The sequence below is a fragment of the Podarcis cretensis genome (assembly GCF_951804945.1).
Source record: "Podarcis cretensis genome assembly, chromosome: 10".
In the NCBI taxonomy this organism is placed as follows: Eukaryota; Metazoa; Chordata; class Lepidosauria; order Squamata; family Lacertidae; genus Podarcis; species Podarcis cretensis.
Window position 1 is genome coordinate 8,086,011 of NC_137179.1, and position 20,001 is coordinate 8,106,011.

Sequence of the window (20,001 nt, forward strand, 5' to 3'; positions counted from 1 at the left end):
GACCGAGCAACGGGAGTCCACCCCATCATGGGGATTTGAACCGTCGACCTTCTGATCGGCAAGTCCTAGGCTCTGTTGTTTAACCCACAGCACCACCCGCGTTTCTGTAAAGAAAGCTTTACAGGTGTATAATGGCACCTCAAAAACAGTTCTTAGCATTATTTCTCAGACCTGGAGCAGATTTGGAGCATAATGGTACAGCATCCCAAAGCTTCTTCTATATCGTATCTTCAATAACAGTTGCCCCCTAATGGACCAGTTGAAGACAAGTCTTCTTTTACAAGAGATCGGATTAGTCCATTTTCACTCGTTCACCTGATTAAGATCCAAATCGTCATTGCTCACACAAAGTGCAGACGTTGGAAAGGCCTGTCCGCGTCTTGTTCAGAACTTCAGCTTGGCAATAAAGCAAGAATATTTACACCTCCGGCGTTGAGCTCAATCAAAACAGGCTGACAATATGGTGGGATGATTTGTAACCGGGATACTTCACTCTGACCTATAATTTCCCTTTGCGACGGAGGCTTGGGAGAATTGAGCCCTGCTGGTTTACAACACACTTGGCAACTCCATCCTTTGTGGAATGAATTGCTGGAAAGGAAAGGAAAGGTGGTGTTCGAGAGGAAAAAGACAGAACCATGCTTAGGACTGGGATATTTATTAAGAAGCAGAGAAGTGGAGCAATAGGTTCTTAATAGAGAGATCATGCCAACTTATGCATTCCCTAAGATTTGAAAGGGGGAAAATGCAACGAAAGGCCTACATTCCTTCTTGTGGTTGTCAGCATATCAGAAGGCAAGGATGACAGACCTGTGACCACGCAGGTGATGTTGGAAGCAGAATTCAAGTAAGAGTACATAGTTAAACTATGGAACTCCCTCCCACTAGATGGCCACCAGGCTAGATGGCTTTAAGAGAGGATTGGACAGATTCTTGGAGGAGAGGCCTATTGATGGCTACTAGCAATGAAGGCTAGGCTCTGTCTCCATGTTCAGAGGCAGCGATGCTTCTGAATACCAGTTGCTGGAGACCCCAGGAGGGGAGAGTTGCTCTATTGCTTGGATCCTGTGTGCAGGTTTCCGACAGGCATTTTGTTGGCCACTGTGAGAACAGGATGCTGGGCTAGAGAAGCCATTGGCCTGATCCAGCCAGTGTGGTGTAGTGGTTAAGAGTGGTGGACTCGTAATCTGGTGAACCGGGTTTGCTTCCCCGCTGCTCCACATGCAGCTGCTGGGTGACCTTGGGCCAGTCACACTTCTCTGAAGTCTCTCAGCCTCACTCACCTCACAGAGTGTTTGCTGTGGGGGAGGAAGGGAAAGGAGAATGTTAGCTGCTTTGAGACTCCTTCGGGTAGTGATAAAGCGGGATATCAAATCCAAACTCCTCCTCTTCCTCCTCCTCTTCTTCTTCTTCTTCTTCTTCTTTACTTCTTATGTTCTGATCTGGCCCTCATGGCAGTGAGAAAGAGCTCTTTCTCCCACCGAAACCTCTCCCGCTGCTGCTTTCAACGATTCCTTCCCAGCATCACAACCCTCCTGTATTGCTGGCGCCAGCCGCATGCCGTAAGCTAGCCCGGTTTGACTGGATGGGATGAAGAAGTAAGCCTCTGTTGCCTGCATTTCTTTTGCCTTGCGAGAGATGAACAGTATCTTGTTCAGGACTCTGAAAAGGATTTCAGCTTTGTATGAGTAGGAACCAAGTGGGTGGCGCAGGGCAGCAGCGGGAGATGGGGGGGGGGGTTGCGGATTGCAATAAGGCGGGTGGTAAGCAGAGAATAAAAGCTTGGAATGTGTAAAAAGAGCAGCTCCAGATAACAAATCTGTTAGGTCCTGGGCTTAAAAGGTTCTTAATCATCTAATTACCTTGAAGGAGTTTTTCATCTTTTTGTGCATAGCTGTTTTCGGGTGGTTGCTCATTCCACCCACCCTCTCCGCTCAGAGAAGGATGGGGGGGTTCATTTTGCCGCCAAAAAGAAGAAGAAGAAGAAGAAGAAGAAGAAGAAGAAGAAGAAGAAGAAATATCTTGTTTGTTGCAAGTATTTCATGCCAGCTCATTCATGCTTTGGGACACATAAAAGAATGAGGGCTTCAAATATAAATTCATCCCAGGGTTTGGCAGATCCCACGGCTGTGCCTTTCCACAGGAACAGCTGCTGCATGTTAGCAGGCCTTTAAGAGACCCTTCAGGTTCAAATGCACTGATTTCCTTTGTCCCTTTCCCTCCACTTAAGAAGCGAGATCTGCCGCCCCTCTTGGGTCTCTGGAATGGATGCTCTCCAGATGGAGAAAGGAGGGTTCGTAACAGGTGCGAGAAGAACGAGCCAGGGAGCAGGCCTTGGGCAGCCAAGCAGAGGCTGCTCTGCAAGCTGCCCAGAGAGAGGAGAAAAGACTAAAGAGCAATAGATAAATAAGAACGTCAGAAGAGCTTCCTGGATCAGGCCCATCCTGCACTCACAGTTGCCAACCGGGTGCCTCAATGGCAAGCAGAATCTGAGCACAGCAGCAGCACTTTCATACTCTCCGACATTTATCCGATGAATATAGGGACATCCTAGTTCAGCATCAGCATCAGCATCATTTTATTATCTATACACCACCCATTAATGTGGGAATGTTCAGGGATGCAGGAGAGGATAAATTGTCTGATTATAGCCTTTCCAACTCGTGTTAACAAGTTCACAATTTAGCAGAGTCACATTCCCCTTTTTAAACTCACAGCGGATGCGTTTGCTCAGGCTCACTAAAGCCTCTATAATAACTGTTCTGGTATTTCCCCCTTATTCCCTCATAAAAAGATAAGACACGACACAGTCTTCTATAAAAGTATTAAAAGAGTTTACTCACTCACATTCTGTTCACAATCGGATCCCAGAAGGCAGACTTAGCATAGAAAAGTAACATACACCTGGAAATTATCTCATAAGGAGACAGCCCCTTTGTCCTCTCTTGGCTGGAAGACAAGAGAGCATCTTTGGCTAAGCAGATGTTGCCTCTTTGATGCATGTAGTCAAAGAGAGAGAGATGGCTGCTCTGCCCTGTGCTTTTGTCATTACCTGCACAGGTGAGGCCATGCCCACTTCTAGTCACATGCAGAGGGAGTCTGTCCCAGCCCAGAAGGATACAGGAAGTTTACCTGCTTGCTGGACAAACATTCCTCCCCATGTGTAAACATGTTCACTCTAGGAATGTTGTACTTGACTGCTCTTGTGTTTCACAACCCACAATTAAACATTTACAAAACCTTCCCGATACAGGGCTGCCTTCAGACGTCTTCTAAAGGTTGTATAGTTACTTATCTCCTTGGCTCAGGGTTCGCATAACTCTACACCAGGCATAGGCAAACTCGGCCCTCCAGCTGTTTTGTGACTACAACTCCCATCATCCCTGACCACTGGTCCTGTTAGCTAGGGATGATGGGAGTTGTAGTCCCAGAACATCTGGAGGGCCGAGTTTGCCTATGCGTGCTCTATACCCTCCACCATTTTTCCAGTGAAAATAAGGACATCCTACCATACCCTCCGATGAAAATAGGGATATCCTAAGGAAAAGTGGGACGCGGGTGGTGCTGTGGGTTAAACCACTGAGCCTAGGGCTTGCCAATTGGAAGGCCGGCGGTTCGAATCCCCGCAAAGGGGTGAGCGCCTGTTGCTCGGTCCCTGATCCTGCCAACCTAGCAGTTCGAAAGCATGTCAAAGTGCAAAGTAGATAAATAGGTACCACTCTGGCAGGAAGGTAAACGGTGTTTCCTTGCGCTGCTCTGGTTCGCCAGAAGCGGCTTAGTCATGCTGGCCACATGACCTGGAAGCTGTACGCCGGCTCCTTCGGCCAATAAAGCGAGATCAGTGCCACAACCCCAGAGTCGTCCATGACTGGACCTAATGGTCATGGGTCCCTTTACTTTTACCTTTAAGGAAAAGCGGGACATTCCAGGATCAAATCAGAAACTGAGGTGGCTTCTGTAAAACCAGGGCTGTCCCTGGAAAATAGGGACACTGGGAGCGTCTGCCCTCTGCCCTCCTGCAGTTCCCATAAGAACATAAGAAGGGTTTGCTGGGTTAGGCCAATGGACCATCTAATCTGGCATTGTTTTCTCATGGTAGCTAACCAGATGCCTCAGTTGGCAATTGGCAAGTAGGACCCAAGTGCAATAGCACACCTCACTCCTGAGGTTTCCAGAAACTAGGGTTCAGAAGCCTTGCTGCGAGAAAAGGGTGCTGGGCGAGATGGACCATGTGCCTGATCGAGCAGGATATTTATTGAAAAAGAAGAAGAAGACCTAGATCAGGGGTCAGCAAACTTACCGCACCTCGGGCCAGTGTCTCCAGCGCCGATTGGTCTCTTCCAACTCTATGATTCTATGATTCTATGATTGCACAGCGGGCCGGCGGGTGGGGGAGCGCATGCCCATATGCATGCGCACACACGATTTCCGGTGCACTTCAGGGTCGGAGGAGCACCGGAAATAGCTTGTGAGCATGTGCACCAGCCTGCTCTGACCCAAATGTGCACCAGAAATAATGCTTGCGCGTGCGCAAATAATGCTTGCGCATGCGCACAAGCTATTTCTGGTGCTCCTCTGACCCGGAAGTGGGCAGCCACCCGGCGCAGCGCCGGTAAGAGCGGGCAGTGGGCGGCGGAAGTTGCCATGGGCTGGATAAACGAATCCCTCAGGCCTTATCAGGCCTGCAGGCCTTAGTTTGGGGACCCCTGAACTATGTCTTGGGATGGAGAGTAAGAGAGAGGGGAGGGCATCCTCAGGCTTTTGCTCACAGACGCTTCTCGCCAGCACTAAAAAATAAACAAAGGAAATAAAACCGGTTTTATGGGGAGGAGTCCCTGACAGCCCCCGTAACTAGGATGGAGCCTGTCGGAGTCACCAGCAGTCCAATACTCAATTATTCTGTTGTTATCTACAGACGTTTATGCCTTCCATAAATCCCCCAGGCAGCACTTCTTTTCCTCAGTTACCTTTTAAGGTTATGGGCATTCTCCTTCTCCATTATTACTTCTGTGCCAATAAATATGTACGTCATCCATCAAGCTAATGGCGCCGTAAACTTTTAGGAAATGCAGATAAAATATATGGTGCGTTAAAGGGTCCTCTGACCGGCTGGAGCCTATCCTGGGCTGCTTCTGTTACACAAGGGAAGGGTGTGACTTTGGAGGTGATGGCAGAGTTGGTAAGGGTGGAGGGGGAGAGAGAGAGAGAGAGAGAGAGAGAGAGAGAGAGAGAGATGTGGCGAGGCTGGCCAAAAGATACAAAGGAAATTTACAGGGCTTGAAGCCCTCCCTGTGTTATCACTGACCTGATTCCTCTTTTATGGCCTAATAAGATCTCTTTAGTCCCCTTCCCCTGCTCCGTGGCATAAAATATAAATATGATTTTATGACCGTGGAAATTAGTAGTGTAATAATGTAAACACAGTGCGAGCTGTAAATCAGGAGCTATGCGCCGCGCATGGCATGCTTATTACCGCCTCTTGCTTTCCCCGGCACATTAGTTTACAGCGTCTCGTGCTTCTTTTCTCAAGAAACAAAAACAAACGCAGGCAATGCCAGGATGCATTTGGACATTGTTGCTGTTGCTCGCAGTCGGAGATGCGTTGCAGTTTAAGGAAAAGGAAAAAAACGACATCCGCCAAAAGAAATCACAACAAGCTAAGGGCTTGGCCTAAGCGACCTCGCAGGATTGTTGTGGGCATGAAGGGAGGAGGGGGGAGAAACAGGTACGTCCCCCTTGAGCCCCTTGGAAGAAAAGGTGAGGTGATAAATGCAGTTAATATTGAGACCAGCTTAAATTACTCACATTTGCATCGTTCAGAGGGAAAATCACTACACTACTGGTGCCGTTTTCTGCCATTTTGAGGGGACGGGACCCAAAGACTCTCATGGCCTTCCTGGCTCTACCTTTGGCAAATCCCTGCTGGTAGGTAATATAATAATAATAATTTATTATTTGTACCCCACCCATCTGGCTGGCTTTCCCCAGCCACGCTGGGCGGCTTCCAACAAAGATTAAAAATACGTCAGCACCTACAGACGTTTTGGTGGTGGTGCCCCTTTGGACTACAGTGGTACCTCGGGTTACAGATGCTTCAGGTTACAGACTCCACTAACCTAGAAATAGTACCTCGGGTTAAGAACTTTGCTTCAGGATGAGAACAGAAATCACACGTTGGCAGTGGGAGGCCCCATTAGCTAAAGTGATACCTCAGGTTAAGAACAGTTTCAGGTTAAGAACGGACCTCCAGAATGAATTAAGTTCTTAACCTGAGGTGCCACTGTATTGCCCTGCTGGTAGAGTCCCTCTCTGCTTGTGCAACGGCGTTTATGCCGCATCCTAAGCCCCTTAGCCAGTTTTGGGTCAGATTTAGGATGGTGGTCTGATCCTGGTTTGGTCCTAGTTCTGCCACTGCATGCATGTACAGCAGCAGAACCAGGGGCGTAGGAAGGGGGGAGCGGACCACCCCGGGTGTCATCCTTGACGGAGGTGACAAAATAGCACACCGTGAGAGTCAGCACTTACCGCAGGGCACCCGAGTCACACACCTCTCCTGGGAGTGAGGTGGTGACTCGGGGCCTTTATTTGTGACGTACTGTTTTTAATATTCAGTTGGAAGCCGCCCAGAGTGGCTGGGGAAACGCAGCCAGATGTGCGGGGTATAAATACAAAAATATTATTATTATTATTTACAGATGAATGCAAATTGTGGGGTTTTGTTCAGTAAATTTATACCCATGCCTTTCCTTCCAAGAGGAAGTGTTGTGGAAATAATAATAATAATAATAATAATAATAATAATAATAAGAAGAAGAAGAAGAAGAAGAAGAAGTTATTATTTATATTATTATTTATATTATTTATTATTTATATATAATTTATTATTTATACCCCGCCCATCTGGCTGGGCTTCCCCAGCCACTCTGAGCAGCTTCCAACAAAATATTAAAATACCGTAATACATCACACATTAAAAGCTTCCCTAAACAGGGCTGCCCTCAGATGTCTTTTAAAGATAGGATAGCTGCTTATTTCCTTCACATCTGGTAGGAGGGTGTTCCACAGGGCGGGCGCCACTACCGAAAAGGCCCTCTGCCTGGTTCCCTGTAACTTGGCTTCTCGCAATGAGGGAACCACCAGAAGGACCTCGGAGCTGGACCTCAGTGTCTGGGCAGAATGATGGGGGTGGAGACGCTCCTTCAGGTATACTGGACCGAGGCCGTTTAGGGCTTTAAAGGAGTCTCAACATCCTCGTGTTGTCCTCACAACGACCCTGTGGGGGAAAGAGGGAGGTTAATGACTGAGAGACAGCAACTGGCCCCACAGCAGGCACACCAACTCCTAGGGGGTAGAGGGCTCTTTGATCACAGCAATATTTGCTGGCCCCCTCGATGCTGAGGGAGTGGAAGAGGCTGAACGAGGAGCGATTCAACAGCCAGTTCCTCCTGAGTGTGAGAGAGGGAGCTGTGCCACGCTGGGCTCCCCACTCAGCTTCCTCCGGATGATGCGCGTTGCCCGTTTGTGATGTCACGCGCATGGCACTTACACAATGTGTTGTACCTTAGAGACCAACAAGCAGACTTAGTTGGTTTCTAAGGTGCTACTGGAAGGAATTCATTTTATTTTGTGTCGACTATGGCAGACCAACATGGCTACCTACCTATATCTAGAACAATGAGTTGTGTGCATGACGCCACACATGCATAATGCACACCAGCCCTCTGCCATCTTGGTCACAAGATGGCGCCTCTGTCCCAGGGTCACCCAATGAGCTGCATGGCTGAGTGTGGAATCGAACCCTGGTCTCCCAGGTCCCAGTCCAACAATGCCCAACTGCATACTGTATATTCTAGTTTCTATGGCTTATTTCTTGGGCTCAGTATAAGGGTGGAGGTGGTTTAGGGAAGGCTCTCCATTTTTAAAAAGTTCTCTATTCCTCATCTTGGGCCGTACCCAAGGCTTGGACACAGAGGGCGAGACCCGCAACTCGCTTGTATCCCCTCTTTCCAAGAAATTGCCTTTTAAAATTTCAATTAGGAAGTACATTAGGTCAATCAGATAAAGTCACACATTGGGAAGAGGATTTCGCCTTTTTAACGGCCCTCGCCTCTTCAATTATCTATAATGAACTTCCTAACAGAGCCTCAAACCTTTTTATATGCTAACGAATCCTTTTATTGGGGCCTCTGCAATTGCCTCTTGTTAATGAATTTGAAACAAGGATGATCAAAAAGGTTATGGCGCCGGCTTGGGGTGGCGTGAGAGAAGGAAATCTCCCAATTTCTTCACATCGCCTCCTTTTCTTAACCCCTCTGGTCTTCTTGCATGTCTTTGTGCTCTGGCTCTGAGTTTCCCCTCCTGGGATCCAACCCAGTTTTCCTTTTCCAAAAAAACCCCATTGATCAACTATGGTTGTTATTTTTCATTATTATTGATTTGATTTATTAACTTCCCTTCACCTTGAAGTTCCCAGGGCGGCTCTCAACCATTTAAAATGCAACTTTAGAAGCAGTTTAAGACAAATTATATAGGTGGCGCTGTGGGTTAAACTTGCCGATCAGAAGGTCGGCGGTTCTAATCCCCGTGACGGGGTGAGCTCCCGTTCCTCGGTCCCTGCTCCTGCCAGTTCGAAAGCACATCAAAGTGCAAGTAGATAAATAGGTACCGCTCTGGCGGGAAGGTAAACAGCATTTCCGTGAGCTGCTCTGGTTCACCAGAAGTGGCTTAGTCATGCTGGCCACATGACCTGGAAGCTGTACGCCCCCCCCCCCCTGGCCAATAAAGTGAGATGAGAGCCGCAACCCCCGAGTCGTCCACAACTGGACCTAATGGTCAGGGGTCGAATTACCTTTACCTAAGACAAATTACAGTTGCAGGAAAGCACACATCTCAGGTGCCAAAGCCCAGGGGGCAGAGATGAGTCTTCAGCATAGAGACTCACAGAATGGTAGAGTTGGAAGGGACCACGAGGGTCATCTAGAAGAAGAGTTTGGATTTGATATCCTGCTTTATCACTACCCGAAGGAGTCTCAAAACGGCTATCATTCTCCTTTCCCTTCCTCCCCCACAACAAACACTCTGTGAGGTGAGTGGTGCTGAGAGACTTCAGAGAAGTGTGACTGGCCCAAGGTCACCCAGCAGCTGCATGTGGAGGAGCAGAGACGCGAACCTGGTTCACCAGATTACAAGTCCACCGCTCTTAACCACTACACCACACTGGCTCTCAGAAACTCCCCCTGCAGTGCAGGAATCTTTTGCCCAATGTGGAGTTCGAACCCGCAACCCTGAGATTAAGAGTGGCGCCCTCGGTAGTGGCGCCCTCCCTGTGGAACGCCCTCCCACCAGATGTCAAAGAGAACAACAACTACCAGACTTTTAGAAGACATCTGAAGGCAGCCCTGTTTAGGGAAGCTTTTAATGTTTGATGTATTACAGTATTTTAATATTTTTTTGGAAGCTGGCCAGAGTGGCTGGGGAAGCCCAGCCAGATGGGCGGGGTATAAATAATAAATTATTATTATTATTATAAGAGTCTCATGCTCTACCGACTGAGCTATCCCAGGTTATCTTTTGTAAATTATACCATGTAGTTTCCAGATGCACCTCTGTGTGGCGGGAGCTTCACCTCTTAAAAATATATGTACAGTGGTACCTTGGGTTACAGACGGTTCAGGTTACAGATGCTTCAGGTTATAGACTCCACTAACCCAGAAATAGTACCTCAGGTTAAGAACTTTGCTTCAGGATGAGAACAGAAATCGGGTAGCGGCAGCGCGGCGGCAGCAGGAGGCCCCATTAGCTAAAGTGGTACCTCAGGTTAAGAACAGTTTCAGGTTAAGAACAGACCTCCAGAACGAATTAAGTTCTTAACCCGAGGTACCACTGCACTTCTTCATGCAGCACATAGTTAGAGTATGGAATTCGCACCTGCAGGGGGCAGTAATGGGCACAAACCTAAAAGGTAAAGGTAAAGGTACCCCTGCCCGTACGGGCCAGTCTTGACAGACTCTGGGGTTGTGCGCCCATCTCACTTAAGAGGCCAGGGGCCAGCGCTGTCCGGAGACACTTCCGGGTCACGTGGCCAGCGTGACATCGCTGCTCTGGCGAGCCAGCGCAGCACACGGAACGCCGTTTACCTTCCCGCTGGTAAGCGGTCCCTATTTATCTACTTGCACCCGGAGGTGCTTTCGAACTGCTAGGTTGGCAGGCGCTGGGACCGAACGACGGGAGCGCACCCCGCCGCAGGGATTCGAACCGCCAACCTTTCGATCGGCAAGCCCTAGGCGCTGAGGCTTTAACCCACAGCGCCACCTGTGTCCCGGGCACAAACCTAGATGACTTTAAAAGATTTCACAAATTCATGGAAGGGAGGACTATCAATGGCTAGTGGCCAGGATATCTATGCTCTGCCTCCAGAGTTGGAGGTGGCAGTGCTTCTGAATAGCACTTGCTGGAAACAACCAGAAAGGGAAGAATGCACATTTCAGAGTGTTGGTGCTGACCTTTAAAGCCCTAAACTCCCTCGGCCCAGTATACCTGAAGGAGCGTCTCCACCCCCATCGTTCAGCCCGGACACCGAGGTCCAGCTCCGAGGGCCTTCTGGCGGTTCCCTCCCTGTGAGAAGTGAGGTTGCAGGGAACCAGGCAGAGGGCCTTCTCGGTGGTGGCGCCCGCCCTGTGGAACGCCCTCCCATCAGCTGTCAAGGAAATAAACAACTATTTGACTTTAGAAGACATCTGAAGGCAGTCCTGTTTAGGGAAGTTTTTAATGTTTGATGTTCTGTAGTGTTTTTAATATTCTGTTCGGAGCTGCTCATAGTATAAGTAAATTATTATTATTATTATTATTATTATTATTATTATTATTATTATTATTATTATCATCCTCCTCAAATCTTGCTTGTGAGTGCATCTGGTTAGTCACTGTGAGAAAAGAATGTTGGGATGGACAAGCCATTGGCCTGATATAGAAGTCTGTTCTCACGTTCACTTAGGAGTTGCCACAGAGAAGGTCCTCTCCTGGTCTGCCATCAGTCTCCTGAGGGCAGCAGACCTACAAAAACATCCCCTCTTCTGATCTGAATCCCCAATAGGGTCTGCAGGGAAGGGGGGGTCTCCCAGAAATTTGGGGGCCGAGTCATTTATGGCTTTAAACACTCAACAGGAGCACCTTGAATTGGGTCAGAAAGCAAACTGGCAACAAATACAGCTGTTCGAAAACAGCTTTTCGAATATATATATATATATATATATATATATATATATATAGAATCATAGAATCATAGAGTTGGAAGAGACCACAAGGGCCATCGAGTCCAACCCCCTGCCAAGCAGGAAACACCATCAGAGCACTCCTGACATATGGTTGTCAAGCCTCTGCTTAAAGACCTCCAAAGAAGGAGACTCCACCACACTCCTTGGCAGCAAATTCCACTGTCAAACAGCTCTTACTGTCAGGAAGTTCTCCCTAATGTTTAGGTGGAATCTTCTTTCTTGTAGTTTGGAACCATTGCTCCGTGTCCGCTTCTCTGGAGCAGCAGAAAACAACCTTTCTCCCTCCTCTATGTGACATCCTTTTATATATTTGAACATGGCTATCATATCACCCCTTAACCTCCTCTTCTCCAGGCTGGGGTATGTTCTGGGGTATTTCTGCATTTTTAAAAATAGCATTGCATTATTCAACCAATGCTGTGTGTGAGTGTGTTGCAAGCTTTTGGGGAATTCCATACCGTTTGATCAGAGCCTGGCATGGTGGGCATATTTTCCTCGCAAACACACCTGATGCTAGTTGTGGTCCATCTCACCCACAGAACAGCATGATTGACAGTCTCCATAATGCCATTCCTAGTCAGGGTAACTGCAGCTGTTCCGCAGCTCATCCATTCCTTGGTGTTGCTCAACTGTTTGTGCCCATGAGGCGCGTCCGCCATCTGCTGTGAGGAGAGATACCTCCTCCCGCATCTCTCTCTAACGTCACACGTCTTTCTGCTTCCCCCTCCTGGTGCTTTGAGTCACTCCTTCCCTTCGTCCCTCCCTTCCCATCGCCAGTTCTTGAAATCGGGCACCTGAAATCAGCCCCCCCACAGAATGTGCTGCTTTGCTGTCTCTTCTACCTTTCCTTAGAATGGGGTGAGGACAAATTAAAGGGCAGCTTCCCTTCATAACATAAAAGGGGGAAGGAGTGCAGTCCAGTAGTAGAATAGTAGAACAGCTGCTTTGAATGCAGAAAGCCCCAGTGGCAACTCCAGGTAAAGCGGGGAACATCCCCTACCTGGAAACCTGGAAAGCTGCTCAACTCAATGGACCAAGTTAGATGGACCAAGGTGGGCTAAGGTAGATGGTAGTTGAATCCAGGGCCAGCTTACCCATAGGCGCTAAGGATGCGGGGCACCCGGGCGCAGGGCTCTCAGGGGCGCCAGGCCCAGAGTCCGGGGCTGAGATTTGGAGTCTGGGGACTGAAGAACCAGGCCAGCCGCTGTCGAGCGGAGCAGAGCCCGTCAGAGTGCTGGCCTCAGCCAGAGCCAGGGCCTTTTCGGCTGTGGCCCCGACTTGGTGGAACGCTCTGTCACAAGGGACTAGGGCCCTGTGGGGCTTGACATCTTTCCGCAGGGCCTGCAAGACAGAGCTGTTCCACCAGGCCTTTGGCCAAGGCACAGCCTTTGGTAATCCTCACAGAACTCTAGCCCAATGGTTGCCATGAATTTGATTTTGAATTGATTTTAAACTGAATTGATTTTAGAATGTTGTTTTACTTTTATTGTTGGTAGCCGCTCTGAACCCGGCTTCAGTTGGGGAGGGCGGGATATAAATAAAATTTTATTATTATTGTTATTCCAGAGTGGCAGAAAACATGCTTGCTCCATCTTCCATGGGACAGCCCTTCAGATATCAGAAGAAGCTATCACATCACCTCTCAGTTGAGAGAACTGGGGATGTTTAGCCTGGTAAAGAGGAGATATGATAGCCACCTTCAAATATCTAAAGGGGAAATGGAGAAAGCTTGTTTTCTCCGGCTCTGGAGGGTAGGACCCAAACCAATGGCTTCAAGTCACAAGAAAGGAGGTTCTGACCAAGCATCAGAAAGAACTTTCTGACAGTAAGAGCTGTTCAACAGTGGAACCGTCTCCCTTGGAAGGTGGTAGACTCTCCCTCCTTTGAAATTTTTAAGCAGAGGTGGAATGACCATCTCTCATGTATGATCTACTTGAGACTCCGGCATTGCAGGATTTGGGATCCTTTCCAACTCATAGAGTTGTATTTTTCCCCAGGCTTAACATGACCAATTCCCGCAACTATTTATCAACCCTTTACTTCACCTACTTTACTTCCCAATACTTCACCTACTCACAAACGATGTCAATCAACATTTGATGATCTCCTTCTATCACAGTAGAAAGTGTCCTTTCATACTGCATCACGGTGTAATACGCTGGTTTGACATCAACTGATAGGAAGTGCCTGCAGAGGGTGGTGAATAAAGCACAAGGTATTATGGGCTGTCCCGTGAATCCACTGGATGAAATAGCGGAAGAACGTTGACTCAGGAAATTGAGGAAAATTCTCAGGGATGATTCACACCCTGGCTGGCACTTTCTTGATCTCCTGCCCTCGGGCAGAATATATAGAAGCATGATTAGTCGCACCAACAGGGTAAAGAACAGCTTCTATCCGTGGGCTGTTAGGCTGCTGAATGAAAAGATAACAACAGGGCAACTGACTTTTGGGTTTGGTGGGTGTGCATCAGTAAACAAGGGAAATTACCATATTTTTCGCTCTATAAGATGCACCAGACCATAAGACGCACCTAGTTTTTGGAAGAGGAAAACAAGAAAAAAAAATATTCTGAATCCCAGAAGCCAGGACAGCAAGCAGGATCACAATTTAGCTCCAGGGACCACACATTTGCTCCATAAGATTCACAGACATTTCCCCTTGGCTTTTAAGAGGAAAAAAGTGTGTCTTATGGAGCGAAAAATACAGTAAGTCTAAGAGAGCTGAGTGGGGGGTGCTCATGTAATATCACTGTATACAAGTTGGACAAGTGATAATAAAGTATTGTATTTTTCGCTCTATAACACGCACCTGACCATAACACACACATAGTTTTTAGAGGAGGAAAACAAGGGGGAAAAAATTCTGAATGAAACAGTGGATGTATCATTTTGGTGCTTCATGCTGTGGCCACAGAAATGTGATTTGACGGTGAGTTTGGGGTAGCCCAATGCAAAAATCCTGAGGATCCATGTGGATCCATGCTTTGTAACCATGCTTTTGCACCATTGTGGCCCCAGGCCACAGTGGGTGCGTGATTTTTTTGGTGCAGGCTGTAGCCATGGACATGCTATGTGGTCTGATGGTGAATTTGGGGTGACCCAATGCAAAGATCCTGAGGATCCATGTGGTTCCGTGCTTTGTAACCACGTTTTAAGTGGGGAGGGAAGGAAAAACACAGAAGGGACAAAGAGCATAAGAGGGGTGTGCAGCTGGCTAACAATGCAGGAGAGGGGTTTAACGGGAGGGAGGAAAGGAAGGCAAAAGTTTCCACAACCCACCCACCCAAGCCAGCCCTCTCTCTCTCTCTCCCACCTGCATGTTTTCCGGCTGCCTGCGAGTCCCTAGAATGCTGGACGCAGAAGCAGCGGCACGGAGAGGAGGTGGTAGTGGCTGTCGGCTGGAGCCTGCGCACAGTGTGACTAGGAAGGAATTAGAAGAAAGGACGCGATCCTTTCCTTTCCCCACTGCTTGCCAGGAGGGCAGGGGATTTCCCTGCTCTTTGTTGCATTTGAGCAAACACAGCAACCGAAAAACAGAAGAGAGTGGGCAGTAAGACCCTGAGGCAGAATGCAGGAAAGCAGCAGCTTCCTCTCTACAGCTTTCCCTCCTCCGCGCGATCTGATTTTTGCCCCTGCACTCAGGCCAGTCAGCTCCAGGGACCACACATTCACTCAATAACACGCACAGACATTTCCCCTTACTTCTTAAGAGAAAAAAATGTGAGTGTTATAGAGAGAAAAATACGGTATTTCAATTTCAGTTTGTCATCTTTGTTAACCCTCTTCTGCGCCCGTAAGAGTTTGCAGGACAACACCTAATTAAGGCTGCTGCAAGTTGCCAGATTCCAAATCTGCCTATCAGGAAAACGTAACTAAGCATTTGACTAACTGCATGGGACAATTTCTTTCTTTCCCCTCCCATCCCGCCTCCTCCTCCTCCTCCCTGCTTTCTCCAGGACTGCCCCCAGTTGCTGCACGTCAGTAAGATCTTGGTGCCTGTGGACGTCATCAAGCCAATCACGCTGAAGGCCAAGAACCTTCCTCAACCTCAGTCCGGGCAGCGGGGCTACGAGTGCATCATCAGCATCCAGGGCAATGAGAAGAGGGTGCCTGCTTTGCGGTTCAACAGCTCCAGCGTCCAGTGCCAAAACACTTCAGTGAGTAAGCCCCGCCACTCTGGGCCATGGGAAAGGGAAGAGGGGGGCTGGACTGCAGGAACAGATAGGGGAAAATCAGTGCCGGATTTATGTATAAGCCAAACAAGCTATAGCTTAGGGCCCTACTCTCTTGGAGCACCCCAAAAAAATTAAAGGAAAAAAACCTGGATGTACATTTCCAAAATATAAGATAAAAAACATAAAATAAAACCTAAATACAGCAACAGTGTTTTGCGTTGTGTAAGCTTCTATGGTGTAAGTTGTGGGCCCCGCCTATGAGCCTGCTCCCTAAAATATCACTGGTTTGCTCCTTTTTATATATAGGGTTCCTACATTCTGCATGGACTGGTTGCATGTGCAACATGTGCAAATGGCTTGAGATACCGATGAGGTCCATAAATTACCATATAGCTTATATTCAACCCAAAAAAAACAGGGACAATTTGATGTTGACAAAGGACAGCTGGACATATAAAGGGCCCCATTACCTTCAGTAGCTTAGGGCCTCATCAAATCTAAATCCCGCCCCGGGGACAATTGTGATTTTGTTTGCATTTTAATGGGAGACTTTCAGAACCAGCACACAGACTGAAATGGAGCTATCGTTTGAAAACTGCGCTTCTCTGAATTTTTGTGATGCAATTCTCCAGTCAAATGATGGGGGGGGGGGGGTGGGAGTGGAGAGGCATAGGTAGAAGTGAAAGCTATCGATGGCATGCAATCTATCTATGTTCTAGGTCCAGGGGATAAGGCAGTGCTTTCAAATCCCATTTGTTGGAAACCACAAATGGGGAGAGTGCTCTGTGTTCAAATCCTGATTCCAGGTTCCCCACAGGCACTTGGTTGCCCACTGTGAGATTGTTTGACTTGGCAGGCCCTTAGCCTGATCCAGCATGTTCTTAAGATGTGGGTCTCTGCTCCACCTACGAGCAGATTGGCAGTTTCAAAGGCATTTTCTCCTGGTTGGGAGAATTGCCTCATGACCAAGATGATAAATGGTCTTCATGTCCAGCCTTAATGAGGAACAGTAGAGTGAGTTGGATATGAGCCTGGAGAAGGCATGACTGAGAAGCAATATGACAGCCATCTTCAAATATCTGAAGGGCTGCCACGTGGAAGATGGAGCAAACTTGTTTTCTTCGGCTCTAGAGGAGAGGATCAGTATCGGTGAGATTCAAATGTCAAGGAGGGAGATTCCAACCAAACAATAAGGAAGAACTTCCGGGTGGGAACAGCTGTTTGACAGTGGAATGGACTCCAACTGCACAATGATGATTCTAAGAGAATTTTGCAGCACATGTAGCTTCTTTTCCATTTAAATCCTCTATACAAATCTGGATCTGGGTGTTCCGCCTCCGCTCCCCTCTGTGTCATTCGGAGGCTCCTTTTTTTGCCACAGGAAGGACTCGGCTGAAAGGTTTTAATTTATTTTGCAAACTTTTATTCTCCTCTCCCGAGCAGAGCTTTCTAAAGTCAAGCCACTCTTCAGACAGGCAGGAATCTGAGGCACATCACATCGTGCTTTCCTTGCAATGAATACTAATTCAGGGTTTTTTTTGGGGGGGGGGGCGGGTGTTGGATAGAAAGAGAGAGGGGTAATTCCTGTAAGAAGCTGCACAGGCAGGATGCTAGCAACACTATTGCCTGTTATCGGCTGCACCCAACCATAGGGTGTTTCTATTCTAATTCCTGAACGATTCAAGATGCAAGATAGATAAAGAGGTATATCAAGGGTCAGAAAACTTTTTCAGCAGGGGGCCGGTCCACTGTCCCTCAGACCTTGTGGGGGGCTGGACTATATTTTGAAAAAAAAACATGAACAAATTCCTATGCCCCACAAATAACCCAGAGATGCATTTTAAATAAAAGGACACATTCTACTCATGTAAAAACACACTGATTCCCGGATCCACTGGCCGGATTGAGAAGGCGATTGGGCCAGATCCGGCCCCTGGGGCTTAGTTTGCTTACCCATGAGATACACAGTGTGCGCACATGTGCGTAGGGAGTCCAATTTGGCCAAGGCTGCATGCCCCGCAAGGAATCAAGGTGCTAAGCAGAAAGAACTGAGATCATTCAAGCATTTTCTAATTTTCTTTTTTCCTAATTATTATTTTATTTTATTTACAAACAAACAGGTAAACACAAATATTTCACAAACGCTACTAACAGCAATGACAAACATTAAAACACCCTTGTGACTTCCCTCCATCATTCGTACAATATTATTGTATTTCCCACTGCAATTTATATCTTTGTTTCTTAACTCTCTTAACTTACTATTATTTGTTCTCATTCGACTTTACAAGCATTAATCCAAACATATCAACGTATTATTTTTTGAGCAGTGTTTGGACATATAATCTTCAAACCATTTCCATTGTAGTCTTAATTTCTGATTTGATTGGTACCTTATAACTACAGTTAGTTTTGCCAATTCAAGCATTTTCAAGTTCTCAAAGTGAAGCCACACTTTCCTCTTTTGAAAAGCTGAAATGCTTGAATATTTCTATCTGTTTTTTCTCAAACTTGGACCGGCCGCTACCCTGACAAAGATAAAAGGCTGTTGCACCCTGCCCCAGGCTGCGGAAGTGACATTGCTGTTTGCCAGAACCTGCCTGAGATCCTGTACCTGCCCTTGACTGGTTTCCTGCCTTGGCCCTGTCAGACTGACTCCTAGCAGAACCTTTGGATTCTGGACTGGTCCTGGACCGTGTTTCAAGGGTTACCCCCGGGCCCAGCACAGGGTCCTACCCCTCAGGAGAAGCAGAAAGCAAGCTTGCTCCATCAAGGAAGAAGTCAGTTTATATTTGGTCCTGGGCTCTTGGTGTGGAAGGAGACCTCTTTGGCTGGTGTGGTTGAACTTCCCGCAGCCTCCTTCCTTGCCCAGAGCTTGGAGTTGGGACATTTCTGTCACCTAAGAAAAAAGAAAAGCAGGGGAAGGAGAGGGGGAGAGAGAGGGAATCTTGATTAGGGGCCAATAAAATTGTCCAAATCTTATTTATTTATAAAAGTATTTCTATACCACAAATTAATGCAATGTAATATGGCTGCGTGCAAGTGTATATACAATAACAGAGAAGACACCATATAATAATGTAATAAAGTTCAAGATGATATAGAGCCCTGTTCTCCGCTGGGAACTCTTCAAGCTTAGCTGTATTAGAATGGAGACGTAAGCTATAATTAACAACCAAAATACACTCGTTAATGATTATTTATTATTTCACTCTAGCGCATGTATGATTCCGCGCGTGGCATCTGCTTTTATTATATGGTTATCACAACATTTGTGATGTACCAGTGTGCGTTGTGCAAAATTTAAAAATGGGCACTGTGAAAACGGTCAAAACAAAGGACCATGAATAGTTTGGCATTGGTCACAAGTTTGGGAGCACCTTTAAGGAAAATAAATAAATCGGAAGCATCACAAACAGTGGGAGAAACTCACTGGCAGGCATGTGGCTGTTTCTCGGCATTAATTAAAGCTCTCTGACAACAATGCGCAGCTCAGTGCATCATCTGGTTGAACATCATTGCATAATGTCATCCTGTTTGCTTGATGAAGCTGGATGGCTGATGTACACCCATATGCTTGTGTTGACTCAAGCTGCAGCGGTGCCAGCTTGTCATGTAAGATCAGCCTATGAGTTACGCTCTGTCTGGTTGGGTGTACAGACTCCACTCCAGAGTAAAACTCAGCGGGGTGGAACCAAACATGGATTTGCACAGCAAATGATGCAGCTACTGACTTTCCCCCCTTCCAAAACGCTCTGGAATATGCAGAGTATTTCAAAAGGTGTGAGAACACACAACTGAGCATGCTCGTAGTATCATGGAATTGTAGAGTTGGAAGGGACCACGAGGGTCATCCAGTCTAACCCCCCCCCCCCCCGGAAATGCAGGAATCTTTTTACCCAAAGTGAGACTCAAACCCAAAGCCCTAAGATTCAGAGTCTACTGATGGAGCGGTAATGAGATGAACAATGTAAAGAAAAATATTAATAGAAACTTGTAGAAAAGGGGCAATATGGCAGTTATTACAAGACAGGAGATAAACAGAAATTCATAGAAACAAAAATAGCGCTGGATGAAATCATTGGTCTCAACTAGGGCCAGGGCCTTTTCAGTACTGGCCCCGACTTGGTGGAACGCTCTGTCCCAAGAGACTAGGGCCCTGCGGGATTTGACATCTTTCCGCAGGACAGAGCTGTTCTGCCTGGCCTTTGGTTTGGACTCAGTCTGACTCTTATGTTTCCCTCCCTTTATTGTTTTGATCTATGGGCTACTTTTAAAATGAGGCTGCATTTTAAATTGTATTTTAACCCATATTTTAAAAAACTGGTTCCCCCTCTCTATTATGTTTTTATTGTAATTTTACTGGTGTTAGCCGCCCTGAGCCAGGGAGGGCAGGGTATAAATAAATTATTATTACTATTATTATTATTATTATTATTATTATTCTGACTGTGTCACTAAGTACATCCATGGTGTGCTTCCTGTACTCCTCTCCCCTGCTTGTTGCTTCCTATTGTAGTCCTCTATGACAGTGTTCCCCAACCTTGCGTC

At 47.1% G+C, this 20,001-nt stretch overlaps 1 protein-coding gene across 2 annotated transcripts in view; it reads left to right on the plus strand.

Annotated features, from left to right (window-relative positions):
• Positions 1–20,001, plus strand: part of PLXNA4 (plexin A4) — a 630,666-nt gene that overhangs the window by 494,639 nt on the left and 116,026 nt on the right. For both annotated transcript variants that reach the window (XM_079992126.1, XM_079992127.1), the window contains one exon: positions 15,232–15,432. In XM_079992126.1, the coding sequence (XP_079848252.1) occupies positions 15,232–15,432 (201 nt within the window). The remainder of the gene's footprint in view (positions 1–15,231; positions 15,433–20,001) is intronic.